Here is a 23313-nt window from a genome sequence, read left to right on the forward strand (position 1 = left end):
GTTTGTTAAGATTAATAATACAATGTGGCATTGTTTGGAGTAGCTGATGTAACGTGTGTTAGATATAATGTTAATATTCATACACAATATGAATAACTTTATAATTGAATTGATGAAATTAATGGGAATGTTACCTTTTGGTTGTGGGAACGTTCCCTGAAGGTTGCCACAGAAAGTTTTCCTAACGTTCCCCTAACGTTAGTTTTTGGTTGCACATTTGGTTCCCAGAATGTTCCTAGAACATTTCTTTGTCACAACCTTCATACAATCTTTAGAGAACATTCTTTTGGTTCTCAGAATGTTCCCTAATGTTAATTTGTCACAACCTACATACATTAACATGACAGCATTCAATATATTTAACTGATATTATTTTAAACTGTGCACATTAGTAGACGTATTTGCAGTCTTAGATAAATAAATAGGCAAACTTAATAGAATTAAAAGTTTTATTTCAATGAACCAAAATATAATATTGTAATAATATTAGTATTATAATAATGTGTAACTGTTGACGAAAAAAAAATATAAAGTCAAAATAGAAAACAAACCCTATGCAATGTAGTTTTATTTAGATATGAAGTTATTGATGGTCACTAAGTCAAAACCTGCTTTTGAATTTGATCATGTATCATTTTCACATTTCTTTAGTTGTATGTAATGATCTTTATATTTCATATACTCATCATCACCACGTGTCTGATACTTTTCCCCAATGCAAGGATCTCTCCATCCCATCATATACACATACAGAATATGTATTATGTGCACACTAATGAATGTGTTTCACATTGAAATCTTAAATCTTACATTTTTTTTAAAAAAGGCTCATTAACTTAAAATAGCAGGGCGTTAATATGATATTGAAGAAACACAAAACAACCTAATTAAACAAAACAATCGCAGCCTGTTCGTCATTAGCCCTTTTCATTCTAATCATAACTTTATGTTTATTGTAAAATAATAACAATGACTGACATTTGTAGAACACAAACTCGCTGATGCACGTGTTTTTCAGCGGCTGTGCCTCTAAAGCTAAAATGACGAGTGTTTGTTGGTAACTGCAAAGGTCGACCTGCTCCACTTTATTACCGTGATCCGTTCACTTCAGCTCACTGGTAAACTGCATTCTTTCATTAACAGGCTTGTGCACTGACCAAGGAAGATATTCCTTTCTGTGAGCTAAATAAAAACTGCATTTTTTTATTTTATCTGCCTCTCTTTCTGCAGCAAAAAACTACTGTTGCGTTCCAAATGATAAGGACTTCCACTGAAAATGAATGGAAGAAATATTAAGTTCGTCTCAAGGTGAGATAGCAATTTTTGTATTTTTATATATCCCATGCCAGCAGTGTTCCCCCTGTACGCTTAGTTTCTAATCACATTTAAACCTGAAGCAACTAAAACATCATCTCATTATCCAGCTGCAAGGCTTAATCTCACAAATCTGTATCTCTTTTGTGACAAATAACAATAATCATCAGTGCAATGAAAGACATTATAAGCAGAAACAAATGAAGACACTTTTTTTTTTACAAAAGCAATTAGCCTTTTTTAATCTTACATTGCATCGAAAATTTACATAATAGATTCATACATTTTACAAATAATTTCATCATAAAAATATATTTCTGTACAAAACACTTTTTTATTCAATATTTCTTTTTTTTTCATCTTCTTCTTCTTTTTTTTTCTCAAATGGTGAATATTTCCAATGTCCCCCAGGCAGGAACGGCTTTTAGTCTCTCGAATCACATGGGTCTTATTGCGGTCAGTCAGTAGGAAAAGCTTGTGGCAAAATAGACAGAAGCTTAGAAAAGAAGGGGACTTCTGATGAAGGGGCCGGAGCAAGTACTTGTTTGTATGCATGTGAGCGCGTGTGTGGGTGTGTGTGTGCGCGTGTGTGTGTGCGCGTGTGTGTGTGTGCGTCGATGACTGGGAGAGTTCTCATGGTTTTTGGTAGGCACTGTGTCAGATCCATACCGAGAGGAAAAAACCCAACATTAACAACAACAACAACAACAACAGCAGCAGTGACAATCAAGATCAACCCAAACTGGAATTAGGAACAATGTCTCAGCGTGGACAAACAAAAGAAAGCCGCAGCCACCGTTACTTTTTAAATCACTTTATGAATGACTTTAAATGGGCTTTAACTGCCGGCTGGTTGCAGTTGCTGCCGTTGGCCACAAACAGCAGGAGCTCTTAAAGGAAAGTTTTGTTTTATTTTTACTCACCCTGGAATCCAGAGCCTCCAAAAACTGTTTTCATACATGTGTGGAACCTAAACTCTCTCTCTCTCTATATATATACATATATATATACATATATATGTATATATACATATATATATATAGATAGATAGATAGATAGATAGATAGATAGATATATATAGATATATAGATATATATATAGATATATATATACATATATAGATATATATAGATATAGAGATATATATATATAGATGTATATATATATATATCTGCTACACTTTAAACCAAACGTTTTGAAACGCAAACAAAGTATGTTTTTGAGTGGACACTCAAGTAGTGACTCGAGCAAGCATCAGTAAACATAGGTAGAGCGTGTGGTGCATTTTCAGACCCAAAAGAAAGAAAATACAACACTGTATCATCAGTAACTCTCAACAGTGGTGCATTTATGGCACATGAAACTTTCAGAGAGGCCAAAGCATGTGCAACAGCAGCATTCAGTGGCAGAAAAACTACCGGTTCACTAATGGGTGGAACATCAGATTTTAAAATCAGATGAGGGACACGACGCTGGTATTATAAGGCTACAATTCTAAGAAAAACAAGTGAATTCAAGAGGAAATAAAAGATATTCTGGCCTGTGTTCGGTGCACAAATTAGACTTAGATGTCACTTTGAAATCTAAAGGTTTTGGCCAGTTCTTAAAGCTAATGTTTTTTGGGGGGGGAAATGACACTCAAGGCCTTTTAGCGTTTTGAACACACACACACACATAAACACCATGGAAAGTTCATTATAGCCAAAGATGAGGGGCTGGTCGTGTGATGTGGATTTCAGGCGAACAGCAAGTTAGATGTTTAAAGCAAAGAACCCTGAAACAGAATCCATGTAGACCTATGATCCTCTGACACTTCAGTCCGGATTTAAGACAAAACCTCTTGAGGGAAGAATCTTGAAAGTCAAAAATAATTCATAATTCAAATTGCACTTTTGACTCCGACAATGGAAACACAAAATACAAGCATGAAATGGTAAGTTTCACACAGTTACATTTGTCGTCATTCACAAAGTACACACTAGACAGTTTACCAACAATTACGTCCATGATTATTCTGTGTATCATGTGTTTTCTTTTACACTGGTCTCATGAGAGTCAGCGACAACTGAGCTGAAGTGGTTTATTTTTCTGAATTGTATGGCCTCATATTTCTGTGACATCATCGCGTGTCCAGGTCGGCGAAAAAATATGCTGCTGTTATTCCAGCTGATCATAAAACACCCGCGTCACCGTGGCGACAGTTATGGATCACACTGTAGTGGCCGGCAGCTCTGAGAGGGAAAAATGGCAGCGGCAGCACAAACTCCATCATCTGCTGCTTTAGAAATAATATGCCACTTGTGGTAAATGTGCAACGAGACATTAACTTCAAACAGCATGATTGTTGCCGGCAAATCTCACCAATGATGACAGACAACAAACGGCACTGACACTCATGATTGCCTCAGTTGGATAGACAGTGATTGTGTGAGGAATTTCACGTTACAGTGGAAATTAAAAAAAACAAACCAATTCCATGTTGCCAAGGAACCAAAATTACTGTTTGCAACATCTTTTTATTTAGAGAGATTTTTTTTTTGTTATCTTTTTTCTCGTAAAACTCTGCTATGATCCATCTTTCCCCTGCAACCCCTCCCTTTGTGGTAAATATATAGCACAAAAATATAGGTGGTGAATGCTCCCGAATATATATGCAATAGATTTACAGATCAGAAGATTCTGCAGTAATAAGAAAGAGAGAAGATAAGCACTCGCAGAGTGCAGGATCACGGTGGAACGCAACGTGTCCACCATCGTAGGGCGACAACCCTGTTTGTCTATCGTTAAGCCCGTCTGTGTCTGTCCATCAGCAGGCCTGTAAATCTGTCTGTCTGTCTGTCGAGTGGAGACACTAGAGTCTGCAGTTTTAATCAAGACCCTGTTTGTCTTTGTAGAACCTGTCCACTTCCTTATCTGTCTAACTGCTGGTCGCGATACCACCTGTCTGTCTTTCCCCCCGACTTTTATTAGTGTGTGTACCTGTCATCGTTTCTGTCTGTCATTCATCCTGACAGTCTCTCTCTCTAGCCTCGCTGTCTGTCCCTGTGTTAATCCATCTCTCAGTGGGTCGACAGGTAGTGTTTGGGTAAAATGTGCTTTAGTACCAGAGCTTTCTCTGTTTGTCAAAGTCTTTGTCTTTGTTAGTCCATCAGAGTCCTCTGTATCCGTTCAGCATCAGAATCCATTAATATTCACAGGATCAGGAACATCTTTCCTCCAGGATGTATGATCGGATTCATTATGCCGAGGTTCAAACGTTGATTTCAGGCTGTGGTAGGACTTAAAAATCTCGTCTTTTCTCTCGGCGAGGTGTGATCTCAGCCTCCGCCTCCGCTCTTATCGGTCCGATGGCAATGAGTAGTTTATCAGTTAAACGAGAGAGTCGCTTCTCATTTGCAATATTAGCACGAGTTCCCCCCCGTAGACATCCTTTGAGTGTTGCTTCGCCTCTAATCCCAGTTCAGTCAGGATTACAGCTCCATCTTCAGGGCCACCTATCTGCTAGCATTAGCCACCTTAGCTTCCACGTGAATAGAAAAAAAAGAAAAGAAAAAAGGACGTAGAGACTTGCAGTAGCAGCTTCTGGTTGTCCTGTCCGGCGGCTCGAGTGTCTTTTACTGTCAGGGCTCAACCCGGAACAGGAAGTAACAGTTTTCGTTGCTTCACAGTGTCTTCTGTGACATCTTCATCACCTTGAATCTTCCTTTTTGCTCATTTCAGTTTCAGTACGGGTGGTGGAGGGGGTTGGAAACGATGTGTTGTGAATTAAATCAACCCATTTTTTTTTTGTCTAGTGCAGTATATCTCTGTGATTCATAAGCATTGTCTCTCTTCCTGCAGGCGAGTGAGAGGGAGTCCCCATCTCCACAGCCTGGTGTGACATACGCAGTTCAGCGTGGGGCGAACAAGTCATGTTGCTTGCACTGTTAGGTCATGGCTTTGTCGTTGCTACAAGTGATTGGGAGTTAAATAAGAGCTCAAAGTATAATGACTGTGTGCAGAATCAAATTATAAGCTGTCCACGACCGCCCGAGTCTCCAGACGGATTAACAGCACGTGTAGTTTTCTGCCGGGTTGCCTTCATTTCTTTCCCCTCGCTGAGATTGCACTGGCTACGTGGCGTCTGTCAAAAGGTAGCAGCCATTTTGTGTTCCCCCGTTTGTTTGTTGTTCTTTTTTTGGAGGAAGCAAAATGCTATTAGTCGAAGGAACCAATGCTGAGTTTTGGTTTCAAGTGGACAGTTTTCCCTCTGCTGGGGGAGATAAGGTGTCTGTAATCAGGTCTTTTGTAATCAATGTACAGACCGGGGTTGCTGACGGTGCTGAGGTTGGAGTAGAAGCACAGGGGAGTTTCCCTTCCACAGCCTCATACCAATTGTGGTCCCATTAGATATCTGAGTCATTAGTTTCAAGTAAGGATGATCAATCCTCACACCATGGTGCAGACAGTGTTAAGATTTGGATCGAATCTAACAACCTTCCCCTCCACGGCCTTGGCGTTGGTGTTGTACATGGGGTTCTCGAAGGCAGCCTGGCCGTTGTTGTTTTCATGGACTGAGCAGCCCGTGTACTGGGTTTTTGGTGTCGTTCTGCGAAAGACAAACGACAGCAATGCGAGTGTAAACACACGTTCAGAGACATGAGACTGTTTTAATTGTTCATTAATATTAACACAACTGGGCAGCGAGTCCGCAGCAGCCTCGGTCGTGTTAGCAGAGTAAACAAGCTTAAAGAAGGATTAAAAGGGAGTGTTGTGCTTTTTTACGAAGCCCAGCGAGATTCCAAACAGCCCACACTGAACTAATTCCTTCAGTGAATGTGACATATTAGCAGTAGAACAGATGTTATTTGCATTTGTTAACAATGTGAACACACAGTCAACTGTGCTTAAACCATATCTCTGAGAAATCCAATTTACCACCTCCTAAACAGAAGTGTTTTGCAGCACAGTTTGCAACAGACAACGAGTTAACTCTTAGCACCTCAGCAGCCAAATTAATGAGACAGCCACACTTCAGCTTTGTTCAAATGTTAAAGAGGCCTGTTTCTCTTTTCGTGTTGAAAAACAACAGTGAGTATTTAACAGAAACACTGCAGCACATTTAACAGCACATACCTTTGTTTGTAGAGATAGAAGCCAAAGCCGGTGAAGATCAGAGCGAAGAAAGGCACCAGAATCGCGATGGCCACAGAGCTGCTATTGGTACCGAGCTGAGGGGGAGGAGAATTCTGACTCTCCGACATATTCAGACCTGTGTCGCACAAAGAAACGCGTTTATTTTGTTGCTGTATGAGCTGTACTTTTATGTTTTTGGTAGTTTGATGAAACCGGTGCATGATTGGATATCTACAGAAGTGATAACAGGTGAACAACCAGGTTCTCGTTTATTTAAATTCTGTTCGACAACGATTTGAAATTTGGATGCAGGTTGATGGAGCCATTTTAAAATGACTTTGAGTCCGAGGGCGGCTTTTGTTGCTGATGAAAATCCATCAATTACAAGGCTGATTGAGTGCGAACGATGAGATCATTGTTGGCTGTAAACAGAGGCTCCCTGGTCACATCGTTGCTTTCTTCATCATCACGAGTAGTAGTTGGAAGAGTTTAGCCGACATCATACAGAATATCAATGAAAAGGAACATAATAAACGATTGGAGCTGATACTAAACCCGTTGTTAGAGACAATTACCTAGTCTTTGCAGTCCAAACTGTCCGTAGTCTTTTCCCTGAATGAAACCCTGGAACACGTAACTAGAGCCATCAGGCTCTGCTGATACCTGGAGGAGGAAAGAGGAGAAGACAATAGCAGTTGTAGTTGTTATTGGATGGACAGTTGTTTTGTCTGTTTGTGTGAGTGTTGTGACCATAGACTGTTATTGTATCGATTAAAACGTACAAATCCATCCATGGTCCAGGAGTCGTCTATGATTTTGGCTGGAGAGACGGCCGCATCTTTCTGCTGGTTTCCCTGGTTGGCGTAGTGCACCTGGTACATCAGCAGTAACAGCCTGGCTTCAGACGCTTTATACACTCCTGTAAAAGAGGAGGAGAAGAACATGCGGTTTGTTATATTCAGATGGAAATTACAGAAAGAGAAGGAAAACTGGGGTAAACTTCGAGACTGCAACATTTTGAACACTCCCTCTGACTTTCAAAGAGACGCGAGTGGTAAGTTGATGAAATATAACACTTCTGCACATATTTTATGATTTGTAACGATGAAGAGACGTGATAAACTCTATTCTGGGGGTCTCAACTTTACCCTCTGTAAGTCATGGCAATGAATAATGGCCAGAAAAGTGTTTTTTACGGTGTCACAGCGTTAAATACAGTACATGAATTCTTGAGCTATGGCCAAAACTGTGTTTTGCGAGGTCGAATTGACCTCAATCAGGTCATCTTTGAGTCCATATGGAAGATTGTGCCGGATGCAATGACATTTTCTCCAGCCGGGACAACGGTGGTGTGACAGTGACCTCGACCTTTGACCAACAAGATCTTATCAGTTTGCTTCAACTTTATTGACAGGCCCCTGTGCCTTCACAATATGAAAAACACCTGGTAAAAACAGTTCTCATCTCAGTCGTTGGGACGTTATTGTCAGAGAGACACAGACCTGTCTTCCCTTGTGAGAGACGATCGTCTCACATTTCGAGATCTGATCCTCCTTATTTGTTCCAGCCCTGACTTTGCACAGTCAGACCTGGGCAGGGTCCGATGTCCTCATTACCCTGAAAGTGGATGAATCTTGAGAGGCATTTAAACCGCGTTTTATAACGTCAACGTAATGGCTATTCCCGGATAATGTGTCTTCCGTCAAATAATCATTCACGACTGAAAAGTCCTCCGCGCCCTCGTGATTCGCTTAATACCAACAAATGATTTCAGTTCATCCGCAGTGGTTTTAATGCCGGTTCCAATTAGTTGACATCTTAAGAGATTTGTGTGTTCAGTAATAAACTGGAAAAACGGCCGTACAATAAAAATCAGACAACACAGCCACTGCAAGCTGTCCACTCTTCTTCTATTAGCTATAAAACACAGGATTTTTAGGTTTAGTGTACGCAAAAAAAAAAGCATGAGTCAGCAGTAATCCAGATACTAACTTGTACCTACTGTTGACCTTTAATCATGTGACTGACCTTATAGTTGCAATATATAACGTGTGCAGGTAGAATAAGATTAGCAGCATATCATTTTCATATTTTCAACCTCTGATGGCTATGATAAAAAAATTTAATCTGAAAATGATAAGTCATGTGACCTGCATACTTCTACCAGATAAGATTTCTGGGCAATAACAACTCGACCTTCATCCCCTTTCATCAGCATGATGCTAAATAAGGGGTTGCATCTCCTGGTAGGCCATGCGGGGAATAAACTCCAGCTTGTAAACACGTGCACTTACCGAGGGTCATCGTCACATTTTACTGTCTGAAAGAATGCGAGGATGTGTGTGTGTGTGTGTCCACCAAAATATTTACTAACTCACGTTAAGTGCAGTGCTGAGGGGAGAAAAACATGCAGCTTTTATTCCACTGGGCAACTGGCCTTTTGGTCCCCACATGAGCACAGCTTTGGATGTTATTGATCTGAAGTTGCTCCTGTAAGCCTGCAGATGAATGTTAGAAGCCTAATAGCGGCGGGGTTATGTGATATAGTGTTTGTGTTCTCTGCTACACCAGAAAGCAATTCTGGCTTCAAAAAGGATTTGTTTTTTAACAGGGTCTTAACCCCCTGCTGACACACTTATAAGACCCTGGGAGGTTTGTATGACAATAAGTCCATGTGTATACTTGAGTTTTGGGTGGAAACACAGTAAAAGAAGCTGGCGAGAAAAAGAGAAAAGCTCATGTAGATAATGAATTATTAGAAAGCAGCAGAAAAGACTGGGTAAATGTGCAGGAAGCTCCGTATTACACCTAATGTTTAAGTGTTTGTTTACTGTGTTCGTAATGGGTCAATGCAGCATTGTGTGGAACTGAGGCCCAGCCATGTGCTGTCATGCCATGTCACACTGTATATAGTATACTGAATATGAAGCACAGCATGTGGGGGTATAATTAGCTATAATGTGTCATGCCTGATAGGAGCAATTCCATGTTTCCGTTGCTAAGGGTAACGTTGACTCTCCCCGTGGTGGAGTTGAAGCTGGTGATGCTCAGTGTCATCGGCTGCTTCCTCCCCCGGTAATTATAGGAGCCTTTCCATATGTAGTTAGGAGCAAAGACGTTGTCTGGAACTGCGGAACAGACGAGGACACACATCAGTGCATGGAAAACACAAATAGAACGGGATGGAATGGATGCGAAATCAGTCTGTTTTTCAAAGGTCTGCAACAATATCACAAATCAACATTACTTTCATGCACCATCACATATTATATAAAGGGAAGCACCTTGTTGTGTTATATGCTTTTCTACTAAAGGCATTGTTTTGATTTTGAGGAGATTTTGGCTATTATGTCACAGAGAAATGGATAATCAAATAATGCAATCACGTAAACACAAAGCTTTTTATAATCTGGCTAAATTGAAGTAGCGTAAGTATAAAAATATACTGTACATTAGTAGTAAGACACTTGATTTAACGTGTGGCTTTAGGCAGAACTGGTCAGGGGATTACAGGGACCTCCTCATACTTTAGTTTATTGTGTAACTAGAGGCAAAGAGTCATTGAACAATAAGACCAAGAATAAGGCGAATCCCAACAGAACTTGGCTGAAAATCGAGGGATGAACTACAAAAGGGGCGGGGGGTGGATACAGAGAAGCAGAACATCACAGTGGTTAATCTACCAATCTGTAGTGAGGAAAAAATCCAACATTTTCAACTGAGATGCAAATCTGCACCAGCACTGACCGTTAAGCTTCGGGCTCGGCGTTCCTGTTGCTGGTTTCACAGGTTTCTTCTTTTCTCCAGCTACACACACACACACACAGAAAGAAAGATGGTGTCCAATTAACACACGAGCAGAGGGACACTGTATTAAACATTGTAAAATATTATTCATTTACCCTTTTCTTAAACTAACAGGCTCGGTAGCTAATGCCTTCAGGATGCAGCGTTAATTTTAAGTGCTCTTTTATGCGACTAAATCTCAAATTACAATGCAGTGCTGATTACTGATGTCAAAGGTATTCACTTCCACTGAATAAGATGTGCTTTGCACCCCAGGACACAATAAACCTATTTCTTTGCTTATTCACAGCCAGAGCAATGCATACTGAATTCACATTTTAGGTCTGGCCATAAAAAACAAAACAAAAAAAACACCTCCTATCACTTTAAAATGCAGCCATTGTTCCCAACAAGTACAAGCAAGCCAGGGAGAGGCATTTGTCCTAGGATTTCCAATTGGATCGGAGTGATCCAATTTTGAAGGCTACTTCAAGGTAACAGGGTGGCAGCCTGGTAAAAATGCTTTCAAGATTGAAGCTTGCAGGGGGGGGTTTTTTTGCACAAAAAAAGATTCACAACTTCACCTGGTAACATTTCAAGATGAATAACATGAACATACATATAAACATACAATGCACATTGTGGAACGTGACTTTTCAAGGTCAGGAGTGTCCTCTCAAGGACAGATGGTTGAGGGCTCAATAGAAATGTGGTCAATTCACAAACTGTATGGCCCTGGCTGACTAATCCAGCACAGGGACACAACACCACAGGTGTCCACGCGGTTTGACTGAACCCCCAGAAACTACCACCCTACTCCAGATGGCAAGACTGTCCCAGTGTGTCCTTGAGCTTAACTCGCACTCAACACTTGTACCTGTTCGCTCAAGCTTAATTGCTCCTGATAAAACCATTAATCAAACGCAGTCAGCGCAGATACACCAATAAGAAATCATATACCTCGACATATAGGCATCTTTCCCGTCCAAGTGCCGTCACTCTTGCAGACTCTGTGCTCAGAACCCCCTGCCAGGAAGTAGCCATGTTGACAGCTGTACACCAAGGTGTAGCCAAAACCCGGCAGATCCATTCCCACCACGTCCACATGGAGCGGGCTCTCCGGCTGCTTACAGGCATGGGCTGGAGGGGCGGAGAAGGGAAGGGAGGGGAGGGGGTAGGGTTTTTGCACTCGAGTTTGAGTGTGACAGACAGACAGACGGACGATAAGTAAACAAGTTGACAGCATGTTTCTTACGTATGCACTCGGGTTGTGTTCCACTCCATGTCAGATCAGGCTGGCAGGTTCTGGAGGAGGAGCCCTGAATCAAATGACCAGGCTGGCACTGAAATGACACCACACTCCCAACCTGTACACAGAGACAGGGAGACAGGAGTTCGAATACGCTCAGAGGACACAGTGCTTGAACATGTGGCATTTATTTAGTTAATATTTGGGCCGCTATGGTAATAAAACAATTTGTCTATGCAAATGTAAAACCAAAAAACATCAGTCATGCTTGTACTCTCCTAATGGCAAGACCATTCATCACAACTTCACCTACTTCCTCATAATCAATTCATCTGACAATAAACTCCCTCTTACAGTGATTATTCTAATGAATTATACAACATCCAACAATAGCGGAAAATCCCAAATTTCCTGCAGCCAGGCAGACACATTTAAATGTCACGTCTGCTCTGGCTTTATCCTCCTCCTGTCTCGCTCTGTGCGATTAGAACTTAACACTGTCGGTCCTGACAGAGGGACAACAACAGTCACATACACATCAGCCCACATACGTTACCTTGAAACCATAGGTGCGATTCAAGGAGCCGTAGCGTGGAGTTCCTGGATTATCGCAGCTGGTTTTGGTCGGTTCTGGAGAGAGCAGAGAGTGAGTGGAGTGTTGGTAATTACACACACACACACACACACACACACACACACACACACACGCTCGCGCGCGCACATAATCTAAATGAAAGATAAATTAGCAGAAGTGTTATAACTCTTCAGTTTGCTCTCCTCTCCTCGCCTCTCCTCGCCTCTCCTCTGTTGTCATGGTAACAGTGGGTCATGCCGCAGTAGGACAGCAGGTGGCAGTGACGCTTCACAGGAAAACGTAGCCGGGCCAGCCTGAGAGTCTCTGAGTGTGTGTGTGTGAGTGTGACGAGGTCATCAGCATGTAGAGCACATCCTGACGCAGAGCTCGATTCAATACAGCTTCAAATGACACATTCACCCCCACATCCACCCCCACCAACCACACACACACTCTCACACACACACGGACCCAAACTATCCTTCTCTCCTCTTGTGCCTCTCTAACTGCCCTCCTCTCTTTCCCCTGCCTTTTCTTTTGCCTCTTTCTCTAACTCCTCTCCCCTCTTCTGCTCTCCCTCCATGTTCCCGTGTCATGGTATCCATCTCCACCGCCCTCCTCCATCTGGCCCGTCTTATTTTAAAGAGGTTGAGGCTGCTTCACCTCAAAAACTCATTCTGTTTGGGTCACACGGTAATACACATCACACGCTAACATACGGCGGCAATCACGCATTAATAAATCACCCGAAATCACCCATACATTCACAAACTCAGAGCCCAAAACCTCGAGCGCTCGCTTTCCCCCTTGTCTCACTTTTAAAAAACAATCACAGCACCGAGCTGAAAAATGTTCCCTTGCTTGAATTTCACGACTCCTTTCTCAGTAGTTTGAGATTAGGTCTTTATATCAAAGCGGCAGCACTTCAGAGGGTTCCTTGTGTTTAGATCATCCATTTCCCAAGAAAGATTTGCCTTGATGACAGGTGTAAAAGTATGCTTATGTGGTGCTATGTCAAGTGTCTGTTCACATTATAAAAAGTCTGATTTATTATGATTCATCAGCATTCTGGGCGTTGAAGCACCTGCTCTGAATCAGACAAGTGGAGTGGTGCTACAAAACATCCCGTGTTGCCGTGAATTGACCCAGTGGGACCATTTGTGGAGTGTGCTGAATATCCCATCTCGTTTCCTTCTTCATCCCCAGATAGCAGCGGCTTGTTTAAAGTTTGATGTAGAGTACTGTTCCTAGCAGGATTTCACTAAATACTCAAGCACACTTCTAAAAAGGCCGTCCTGTTACTTGTTACCACTTTTCTGTTTTCATGCAAATAGTTTTAAAACTATTAGCTGAATGTGTCACAGGTTTAATACTTTAACCAGTGGTAAATAATGTAGGACGTATATGTTTCATACATGTACATTACTGCTGCAACGACTAATCAAAGTGATAAGTAAAGTAATATTTCGAACATCAGTTTAATTAAAACAATGTTTTGGCTTCTTAAATGTGAGTGTTTTCTGGTTTCTTGGCTCCGTTTAACAAATAATCCACTAAAATGGAATATTTTTGGTTTGTGGAAAACCAAAAAAGATACAAAAAGATACATTTTTTAAGGTTTGGGAAACACCGAACAACTAATCACTTAACCAAAAAACAATAATCAACCCATTAATCGATCATGCAAATAATAATTTACATGTGTAGACCTTCTTCACGCAGTCGGCCAACCCTGTAACCCTATGAGCTTCAGTTAACGTTCACATGAATCATCAGAATGGAGGAAAAAGGTGATCTCAGTGACTTTGACAGTGGCAGGACAGCTGGCGCCACATGGGATTGTATGAGTTCCAAAATCTCCTGGGATTTTCACCCCCGCAGCCTCTCGAGTTTCCCACTTACAGAAGGGTTGAAGAAACAAGACACAGCCCACTACGCAGAAGTTCTTCAAACCAAAACACCAGGAACAGGTCAGGAGAGGACGACCAGAGTGGCTGGAGCTGACAAGAACAGCCACGGTAACTCAGAAAACCGGGCTTTACAACTGCTGTGAGCAATGAAACATCTCAGAATGCACAACAGCAGCAAACCATGTGGGGGTTCTACTCCTGTCAGCAAAGAACAGAAATCTGAGCCTCCAGTGTGCACAGGCACACCAGACAGATGAAGAAAAACCTGGTCTGATGGGTCTTGATTTGTGCTGAGGTCCACAGATGGTAGGGTCAAAACTTGGCATCGACATCAAGAATCTATGAACCCAACCTGCCTCATGTCAACAGTCTAGGCTGGAGGTAGCAGTGAAAAGGTGGGTGGGACGTTTTCTTGGAACGTGGAGGGTCCCTTAACACCGATCAATCATTGTTGGAATCCCACAGCCTATGTGAGTGTTGCTGCTGACCACGTGCACGTCTTACGCTGCCTGCATTTAAAGTGTGAAAATGATCCTAACACTCTTCCGTGACCTCCTCAGACAAGACATCTGAATTAAACGACGTACGTTTGTGACGTGGTGGAATGGGACATTAGTAGATCCAATCAGCAGCAGGTGAATCTGCACAAATGATGTGATGCAATCAAACCAGGGAGAGCAAACAAGGTAAGGTACGGTACGTTCCTCCTTGTTTTTTTCCACGCTTCTCTTATCAAAATACAAACGCTTTCACCAATGAACCCTGAGGGGCTGATTTCAGCGGCCACTGCACATGGAGAAGAGCAGCCGGGGAAACGGCACAACCAGCTTTACACTCGCGACTCCACAGTTCATTACCTGAAACTATTTGAAGCTAAAACTAAGGACACACAAGGGTGTAACCTCATTCACATTTCAAGTTAATAATAATAATTAGGTGAGATAAAGATATTTTATTTCCACAAGAAGAGTTGCTAATGTAGAAATGATATGGAGGGATAATTTAGGGTTTTTCTAATGTGATCCTCCAGTCACAATTATCATATACATATACATACATATTTATATATTCATGGGGCTCTAATGGACCAATCAGCACTCTCCATTTTTAACCCACACTTTAAAGTAGGCAAAACAGCACTGCCTGAGGAGGCCAGGCATTTTTTCCAGGTCATGTGGGGGATGAATGATTGATGATGGTGTCAGAAACTATTAGAAATAAGCAGCAACATCTTGAATCAATTTTTGGTGGACTTTCCAATTGTGTTCTGTACAAGTTGGAGAGTTTGCTAAACTGCATTATACTGGGGGGGGGCTTTGGATGAATTTATTCAGAAAAACAATGACATGGTTTTAACTTGTACATTTTTAAGTAGCTTGGCTCAGAAACTGTGGGGAATTGAATCCTAATACTTTATTTAGTACTGACCAAAATGTATCTGTTGCCCCTGAAAGTAGTGAAAAAAAAACATCAAAAGCTGACGTTCAGAAGGTCCGGCCAGAATCCTGATCCTGTCTACTTCTTTTCTCGTCAAATCCATAAAGAATATAAGATGTAATAAGTTTGGAAAGATTGTTTATAGATTTTTATCAAAGATGTTCCTATAAAACCTAACTCTACTGAGATCAAAGGTCGTTTTCACATCAGTCAAGTCAAAGAAAAAAAGAAACCCAGAGAAATGGTGTCAAATTTATAAAATGGCCTCCCTGGAACAAACGTACCGATGCAGCGCGGCTGCGTTCCACTCCAGGTGCCGTCACTTTCGCAAAGTCTGGTCGCTGTGCCGACCAGAATGAGAGGCGGAGCGCAGCTGAAGGACACTTCTGATTGGTAGATGAAACTCCGTCCCTCTCTGAAGCCACCGACTGCAGTCCCTGGGTCACCACAGAACTTGGCTGCGCACACACACACACACACACACACGCCATCCCATTTCAGTACCAAATGCCAAGCACTCACATATTATAAATTCGGATTGATGTGAGTATAATAACACAACGTCGTGTGTGTGTGTGTGTGTGTGAGTACGTACGTAAACACTGTGGCAGCATGCCACTCCAGGTGCCATTGGACACACAGGTGAGGACAGCTGGGAACGAGAGCTCGTATCCAGGGGAGCAAGTGTAACTCACGCTGCTGCCCCATTCAAAGTCACTGCCCTGCAGTACCCCATTACTGATGGCAGGGGGAGCTGGGCAGGTCACCGCTGTGATGAAGAGGAAGAGGTGTTAAAAAAGCAAACTCCTGTGTCTTCAAGTAGCTGCTCGTCCACTTAACGTGGGTACTGACTGAGAACTTCAGCGAGAGGAAGACCAATTTTATTGGACTAATTATAAAATAATTCAAGGATTTTCAGGTCAGTAACACTTGCGAGGATAAGTAGTGATGAGATACTTCTGTCCCGCAAGACTTTCAGTCGAGTGCTTCAAAGTTTAAAATCATTCCAGAAATGATTACAAGCTCTTACGTGTGACTCTTTAAGTGTTTTCAGAGCGCACCGTCAGTTAAGACTGCGAGCAGCTACAAAGATGGTAGCTGTCATGCATGGGAATGCGTCTCCAATGTACAATTATGATATTATAGAAATATAAAAATATACAAATATCTACCGCTGCCTGCATGTTTGGCCTCTAGGGAGTGTTGTTTGGAGATTAACCGGAGTTGGGTGGATTGATAGTTGATTCCTACCTGTACATATTGGCATATTCCCACTCCACGTCCCGTTCTGAGTGCACGTCCTCACAGCCGATCCATCCTCTTCCATTCTGTATCCCGGTTGGCACTGGAAGGAAATGTTCTGCGCAATTGTGAAGTCTTCTCCATAGCGGAGGCCGTTAGCTGGCACACCTGCATCCCCGCAGTTTATCACTGAGGAGAGACGGTGGATTGGATTGGAGTGGAAGCAATTACAGCGCTGATCTTAATCTTAATTTATGTAATACATGCATACGCAGTGGGGCTTCACGTAGGGAACTCTAACGATAAGGACAAACGGGACAGGCAGAGAGGTCGGGACAGACTGTACTTTTGCTTAAATGAAGCACTAAGTGGTAAATAGACATGACAAAGGCAGAGTTCAGGATATAGTCTGACGTGTGTGTACTCTCAGTGATTTAAATACGCTAATGCTTTTCTAGTCTTGATGACACTGCAGTTCACGCAGCTTAGTTTCTTGCTCAGGGACACATCGGCATCACACCCACAACCTTCCACAGTTGAGAGACAAACTTCGAGCTTTGTCACCGACTGTTGAGAAACTTCCTATCTTTGCAGCATCGACTACCTGACTTTATATGACGTACGTTTCATTTGTGGAGTGGCGGTGATTGAATCTCGGGTCGATCTCTTTACATTTCTTTATGGTCCAAATGAAACCTGCGTTGGCATGAATGAAGCGGCGGTGATATTAAAACGGCTGACGTCGTCCTGGAGTCTTTGAAGGTGCATTAGGTTTCCCTCGACTCCACTTATGAATCGCTGTCCTTCACAGTCTAATAGGCAGTTTAAATGCTTTTAAAGCCACCCCAGATACTGTCATGCCTGTTAATAGATGTACTGTAATCTACTGTAAAGGCCATTTCCTTTAAGTTGGGGATTCTTCTAAACTTTCTTTCTTTCTTTCCAGGAAACTATATTTAAAAATTCTGGCTTCTCAGCGTTTCTGTCTTTGTCCAGTACTGCTGCTTATTTTAAAGCTTCTCTCACCCCATAATGCATTGAAATCAGAGATTAAAACATTAGGACCTTCTTCATATGGGGTCCCAGGACAAGTGCGGGTCATCCCGGGTCACAAAGTTAAAAGGGGACTTTGTTATGAGAACATGCAAATAGTCAGAGTATAATTATTCCACTGGTAGCTGCTGTGTTTTTCTAAACAAGCAGACTGTTTTTGTCTGTGTAACATGAAGCAATGACAAATACTTGTTCCAACCACAGCTCTGGCTTTGGAACAGAGCGAATACTTTATGGTTACTTGCTCTTGGGAATTTTGCTGCAAATTTCAGAGAGCAAATGAACTAAAGTCAACACCGATGGCGCAAGAGGACGAGGATTTGAGGCTGGTGTCATTACTCAGACCCTTTACTGTCGCGGAGTGAATTAAAAACCCGCGGGCACAGAGTCAGGAGAGGAAACCTCGCGGTCACGTGTAGGCACGTTTACTGACGTCATACGTACATACATATATATATATATATATATATATACATATAAGGCTGAGGGTCAAGTTCACGCTCAGAAATAGCGCTAACAAATGTATTGAAGACAACTGCCTTGGGTCTGGATCAACAGATATTGTTGAATTAGTATCATAGACTGCATGTAGTCATCCACTTTCCTTGATGAAGTCAATCAGGAAGTAAGAGTTCACTGAATAGCCACCAGGGGGCGACTATGTGTGCCGTCAGAAAAGTTTATGGTCTCAACCGAACTGTAGTTTTGGAGGATTCAAAAGAGAGTTCAGATTCTTATGGGCGCGAGTATACAGCCGGTGACTTACTGGTACAGTTGGGTTGTACTGCAGACCACGTCCCGTTGGCCTGACACTGCCTCGTGGTGGCGCCAGTGAGCAGGTATCCATCCATGCAGGAGTAGATGACAGAGTGAGAAAACGTCGTCCCATCCAAACGGAACACTCTACCATTACTGGGAGTACCAGGGTTACCACACTGGACAGCTGGGAGGGAGAGGAGAGAATGAGAGACGGACAGCCTTACGCATCTCAATGACTTTCAGCTCCACTTGTTTTAGTGTGCCAGTGTGCAGTGCATGGGCTGATCTATAATTGGGTCAATGTCAAGTGCTGGGTTAGAATAGGTCTAACTTAAAGTATTGTCCTACGTTTGCAGAAGGGCTGTGTGCCAGACCAGGTCCCATTAGGGAAGCACATCCTCTCGGAAGAACCAATTAGATCGTAGCCTTCGGAGCAGCCGAAGTAAACCTTGGAACGGATCTTGAAGTCTGTTTGTTCTCGTGAACCGTGGGAGGGAATACCAGGATCGCCACAGGAACCAGCTGTGTCTCCTACAAAGAGAGAAACAAGGAGAAAGCGTGAGGTCAACCACCTCACAACAAGAACCATCACATGCCAGGTGTGCCTGCTCCAAAGATGGATTGTAATCTCACATCAGTCATGCAGCTGGCCTTCATTAGGCGCTGATATTTGGTTAAAGGTAGGTTGTCAAGAGACCGAAATATGAATGCAAATGTCAAAATGAAACAGGAATACTAATGACACCTCATGTTGATATTTTGCTGGCTGTTTAATTATCCAAAAATCCATTATCTCAAGGTTTGGGTTGGATATTTAAAGTTTTGGGCCTCATTTGGAAAAAATGGTACTGACAGCAGGAGAACCAGGTAACAGATTCCAGTGCGTGTTACTGGTGTGAAAGCACGTGGGACTAAAATGGAAAGCCTTACTCTATTTTGAGACACGCTATGACATTTATAAAACCTTTAGTCTAAGTTAGGCGCGCGACCGCTGCGAGTTAATTTTCCGCCTTAACTGCCGACCGTGAAGCTGTAAATCTGGAACCTGTAAAACTTCAGTGTTGTTACAAACTCGGAACGCTAATGAACTTAAATCTCTTGTTCATTTTCGATGTGTGAGTGTTCTCAGGAGTAGAATGAGGGAAATGTTTATTACAAAGCTGAAGGTCAGCTCTGGCTGTTTCTATACTCAGGCAGAGCATCAGGGGGGAGAGTAAGGGTCAGACATATGCAGTCTGTCAGGTTCTCTGTTATATTGCTCAGTGGGCAGGGAAACTCTTAAAGCTTGGAACCGGTACTGGTACTGGTACTGGTACTGTTTTTTTTGGTACTGAAGCTTTTCCTTCCAACATGGCAGTGTGAGCAAACGTCTAAAATCTGCACTGACCCGAATTTTTGAATAATGAGCAGAATATTTCAGCAATTTCTACTGTACATTTTAATTCATGGGTCTGGGACATAAAATCATGTATTTTTTAAAATAATTTTTACTCTCATTTTTGACAAACAACCTAATGTCCTGTCCACGCTGTTTGCATCGTCCAGCAAATATCTCGAGGCGTGTTACTAAATGTGTTTACACACACACACACCTGCAGACACGACGCGTAATGACACAACATCTTTTGTAATTCCTCGAGGATTTGAGACGGCGCTTTTCTCGGATGTAAATAAATAAGGCTTTAGCGCATTGTTCTTTTGTTGTCTTCAAACGCTTCAGACGAGACGATCAAAGGCGAGATTCATTATTTTCACATCCGAAATACCACTATGTACATAGAGGACACTCCATAGGACACATATGTATATACACTGTATATGTGTGTGTATACACACATGGTAGCCTCAGGGATATCAGGTCTACACAGGGTACACAACCAATCTACCGTATGTATTTGGTGCAGGCCTGTGTGTGTGTGTGTGTGCGTGCGTGCTTCTCAGTGTTGTGAAAACTAATCTTTGTCGTTTCCCTCAGGTGACTTTGGAACAACCACTAATCGGTTTTACACACGCACACGCACGCACACACCTGTACTATAGAAAGATTTGGCTGTAGTCTGAAGCTTTGTTGCCCAGGCTGCAGAAATCCTCATAATGCAGGACAAGAAAAATGGCTTCATCACTCTCACCCATCTGATCCGGCGATTTATTTTTGCAGGAAGTCTAGTCAGGAGGAATGGGGGGGACTAAATAAAGCACTAATGCATGACTTTTAAATCTAAACAAATGTCCGATACATTCAAATCATTGCTGAATGAGTTCACGCAGATGCTGACTCAGCTCCACGCGGCTCTCTCTCTCTGTGTTTGTCAGCGTAGCAGTGTTCACAGGAAGTGATTTGTTTTGTATCAAGTCAGATGGAAACAACCGCAGCGTGGTGCTCGTACCCCAAGACTGCCTCAAGGAGTAAGTTCCACTGCTCAAATAACCTGGTTATTCTTGCCGTTTACACACAAACGCCCCTGCAGTCAGGTCATCGTCATTGATCGGAACCTTGTCTTTCAGAACAAACGTCGAAAAACCTTGTCTCCGAGCTGAAGGTCAAAGTGGGGTTCTTTTTGAGGAACAAATCAAATTTCTCCCTCAAGATATGAAGGTATTTGATATCAGCAATGGTTGTTGCCGCTGAATCTGAATCTAAAGAAAATAGACCCTGGGTACCACTGTGGAAATCGCACACATCATTATATTCTGTATGCCACTGCTAAATGGCATACGTCCCCGTATGTGCGCGGTCTCTCGCGCTGGTCGATCGTTGGATATAAAAGTGTTCTTGGCCTAGTTCCTCGCAATCGGTCTCCCGACATGTGCAGAAGCCAAAATCAATATGGCCTTCGCTCTCATTCTGTTGTGAAGACGACGGTCCCGAGAGCGAGAGCAGAACTTGGGGAAGAAAGACTTTTAAATATTGCTGCTCCTTCAACATGGAATAACTTACAGACTGATGTCAGAACTGATCTCTGTGGGGGAGTTTAAGTGGATTTTAAAGGGATGGAAAAGGGAAAATCCCTCAGTGGATGTGACTGCTTCTCAATTCTTAGCAGGATCATTTTAGAAACGGCACCTGTATCATAATTGGCGTTGTCCTCGATCCTGTGTTGTATCGGCTGGATGCTGTGTTTAATTATTTTGTTGCGTGTGATCTCGTTGTTTTCCTACTTTTTTCCCCCCGGCTAAATAAAGAATATATTGCATTATATAAATAAAGATGCTTTTATTCATTTACTTGGTTGACAGACAGCCAAGACACTTATTAATGAAGACTCTTTTGTCTGTGTATGTTTAAGACGTAGGTAATAATATTAATGATATATAATTATGGTACTGTAACCAATATCACATGAAAAAGTGCATTTGCTTATCAACAGTAAATGGAGCAGAATTACAGAGCGAACTTGGGCAGAGGCTCTTATCTCTGCAGGACTCTGGTACACACCTGCAGGTAAGAACTGTGGAGCACCGCTTCTTAATCTATTACCCTCTCTAACCCCCGCGTCTCTCCCCGGTAGTTGCTGTAAATAACAATGTATTCTTAGTCAACTCATCTGAAATGTGTTTTTATTTAAGTGGCAGCTGGGAGCCTCTTATTCTGGAGAGCCCCAATCATGCCCCCCAGTTGGCTAAATGAGAAGCGTAGAACTTATGTGCTTTGTTTATCTATCATGGAGCTAAGGAGGCTTTCTTTCTGGAGAGAGAATCAAGTGGTGATACATTCAAACATGGGGAAATCCAGCAGGGAGGAAAGTAAAGGATTTTACACAAGGCTGACACTGGTATTGTCTAAAAAATCCACTTACCACACAAAGACGTTACAGCCATCCGTGGTTATTCTTACTCCTCCTTTCACACACATCTTTTTAGCCTTGAAAAATCTGCCTTTTAAGAAAACATTCATAACCAGGTAAGGTGGTTAAAGGTGCGGGGCTACGCGCGGCATCCTGAGCGAGAAGGTTATGCTCCGCAGCTGCATTTACAGGGAGATAATGATCCATTTTCTTTTCATGTGTCAAATCTGCTCCCTCTCTGTCCATCCCTCCCCTCCCATTATCGCCCCGACCGGGAGCAAAGGGGTTAAAGAAATGAATGGAACGCTCCGCGCCGCTCAATCTGCATGTTTCAACATGTCTCACCTTTCATCCGCGGCTAAATCTCTATCTGTTCTTGTGACTGTGAGACATTTAAAAGTAAGTACATTCAGCAGAGGTTAAAAGGGTTACCAGAACAGAAGGGCATTGGGGCACTCCACATTCCATTGAGCTGACAAGTTCTAGACGATTCTCCTTTCAGCTGTCTCCCGCCCAGACAGGAGTACCGAACCGTTGAACCAAATGTAAACTTATCTCCACTCAGCACGCCGTTAGGTGGAGAGCCAGGATGGCCACAATCTACGACTGGAGACAGAAAGAAATGGAAGAAGCACAGACAGGTGTGTTTATATAGGTGGTGAAAATGTTTTTGTTTTTTTCATCACACTGCTTATAGGTTGTGCTATAGGATATAAGACACTCTATATTGCACATTCTTAAAGCCTCTGTATATACTGTATGTTTTAACATAGTAATGGGAAAAAAGCAGCTGAAATGCTCTAAGGCAGTGGTGTCAAACTCCAATGACCTGGGGGCCAATGAGCATCTAGTCTGGTCAAGCGGGGGCCGACATAGAGGAAAAAATAACTATTTAGTAGCCGGTGGTCAATATAAGATATTCATTATGATATTAGACAGAATTGCAAAGTAAAATTGCTTGTTTTGATATAAAATGAATCACAATAAAATACAGAGAATTAAATTGAAAATTTAGCAAATAATGACGAGGATAATTGTGATTAAAACAGCTTAAATATATGTAATTTCATGTTGAGTGTAATACATTTA

At 42.3% G+C, this 23313-nt stretch overlaps 1 protein-coding gene across 1 annotated transcript in view; it reads right to left on the bottom strand.

Moving 5' to 3' along the window:
- Nucleotides 1-4838: 4838 nt before the first annotated feature.
- The window catches only part of LOC122786300 (CUB and sushi domain-containing protein 3-like), a 303505-nt gene continuing 285030 nt past the window's right edge, over nucleotides 4839-23313 (bottom strand). The window contains exons 59-73 of the mRNA XM_044052500.1: nucleotides 22657-22830; nucleotides 18788-18970; nucleotides 18447-18623; nucleotides 16637-16816; nucleotides 15981-16154; nucleotides 15670-15843; nucleotides 12021-12094; nucleotides 11471-11582; nucleotides 11176-11355; nucleotides 10177-10236; nucleotides 9399-9557; nucleotides 7212-7348; nucleotides 7005-7092; nucleotides 6430-6565; nucleotides 4839-5902 (exon numbers count right to left, since the gene is read on the bottom strand). Of these exons, the coding sequence (XP_043908435.1) occupies nucleotides 5743-5902; nucleotides 6430-6565; nucleotides 7005-7092; nucleotides 7212-7348; nucleotides 9399-9557; nucleotides 10177-10236; nucleotides 11176-11355; nucleotides 11471-11582; nucleotides 12021-12094; nucleotides 15670-15843; nucleotides 15981-16154; nucleotides 16637-16816; nucleotides 18447-18623; nucleotides 18788-18970; nucleotides 22657-22830 (2168 nt within the window). The 3' untranslated portion in view covers nucleotides 4839-5742. The remainder of the gene's footprint in view (nucleotides 5903-6429; nucleotides 6566-7004; nucleotides 7093-7211; nucleotides 7349-9398; nucleotides 9558-10176; nucleotides 10237-11175; nucleotides 11356-11470; nucleotides 11583-12020; nucleotides 12095-15669; nucleotides 15844-15980; nucleotides 16155-16636; nucleotides 16817-18446; nucleotides 18624-18787; nucleotides 18971-22656; nucleotides 22831-23313) is intronic.

This window comes from Solea senegalensis, linkage group LG20 (assembly GCF_019176455.1).
Source record: "Solea senegalensis isolate Sse05_10M linkage group LG20, IFAPA_SoseM_1, whole genome shotgun sequence".
Classification (NCBI taxonomy): Eukaryota; Metazoa; Chordata; class Actinopteri; order Pleuronectiformes; family Soleidae; genus Solea; species Solea senegalensis.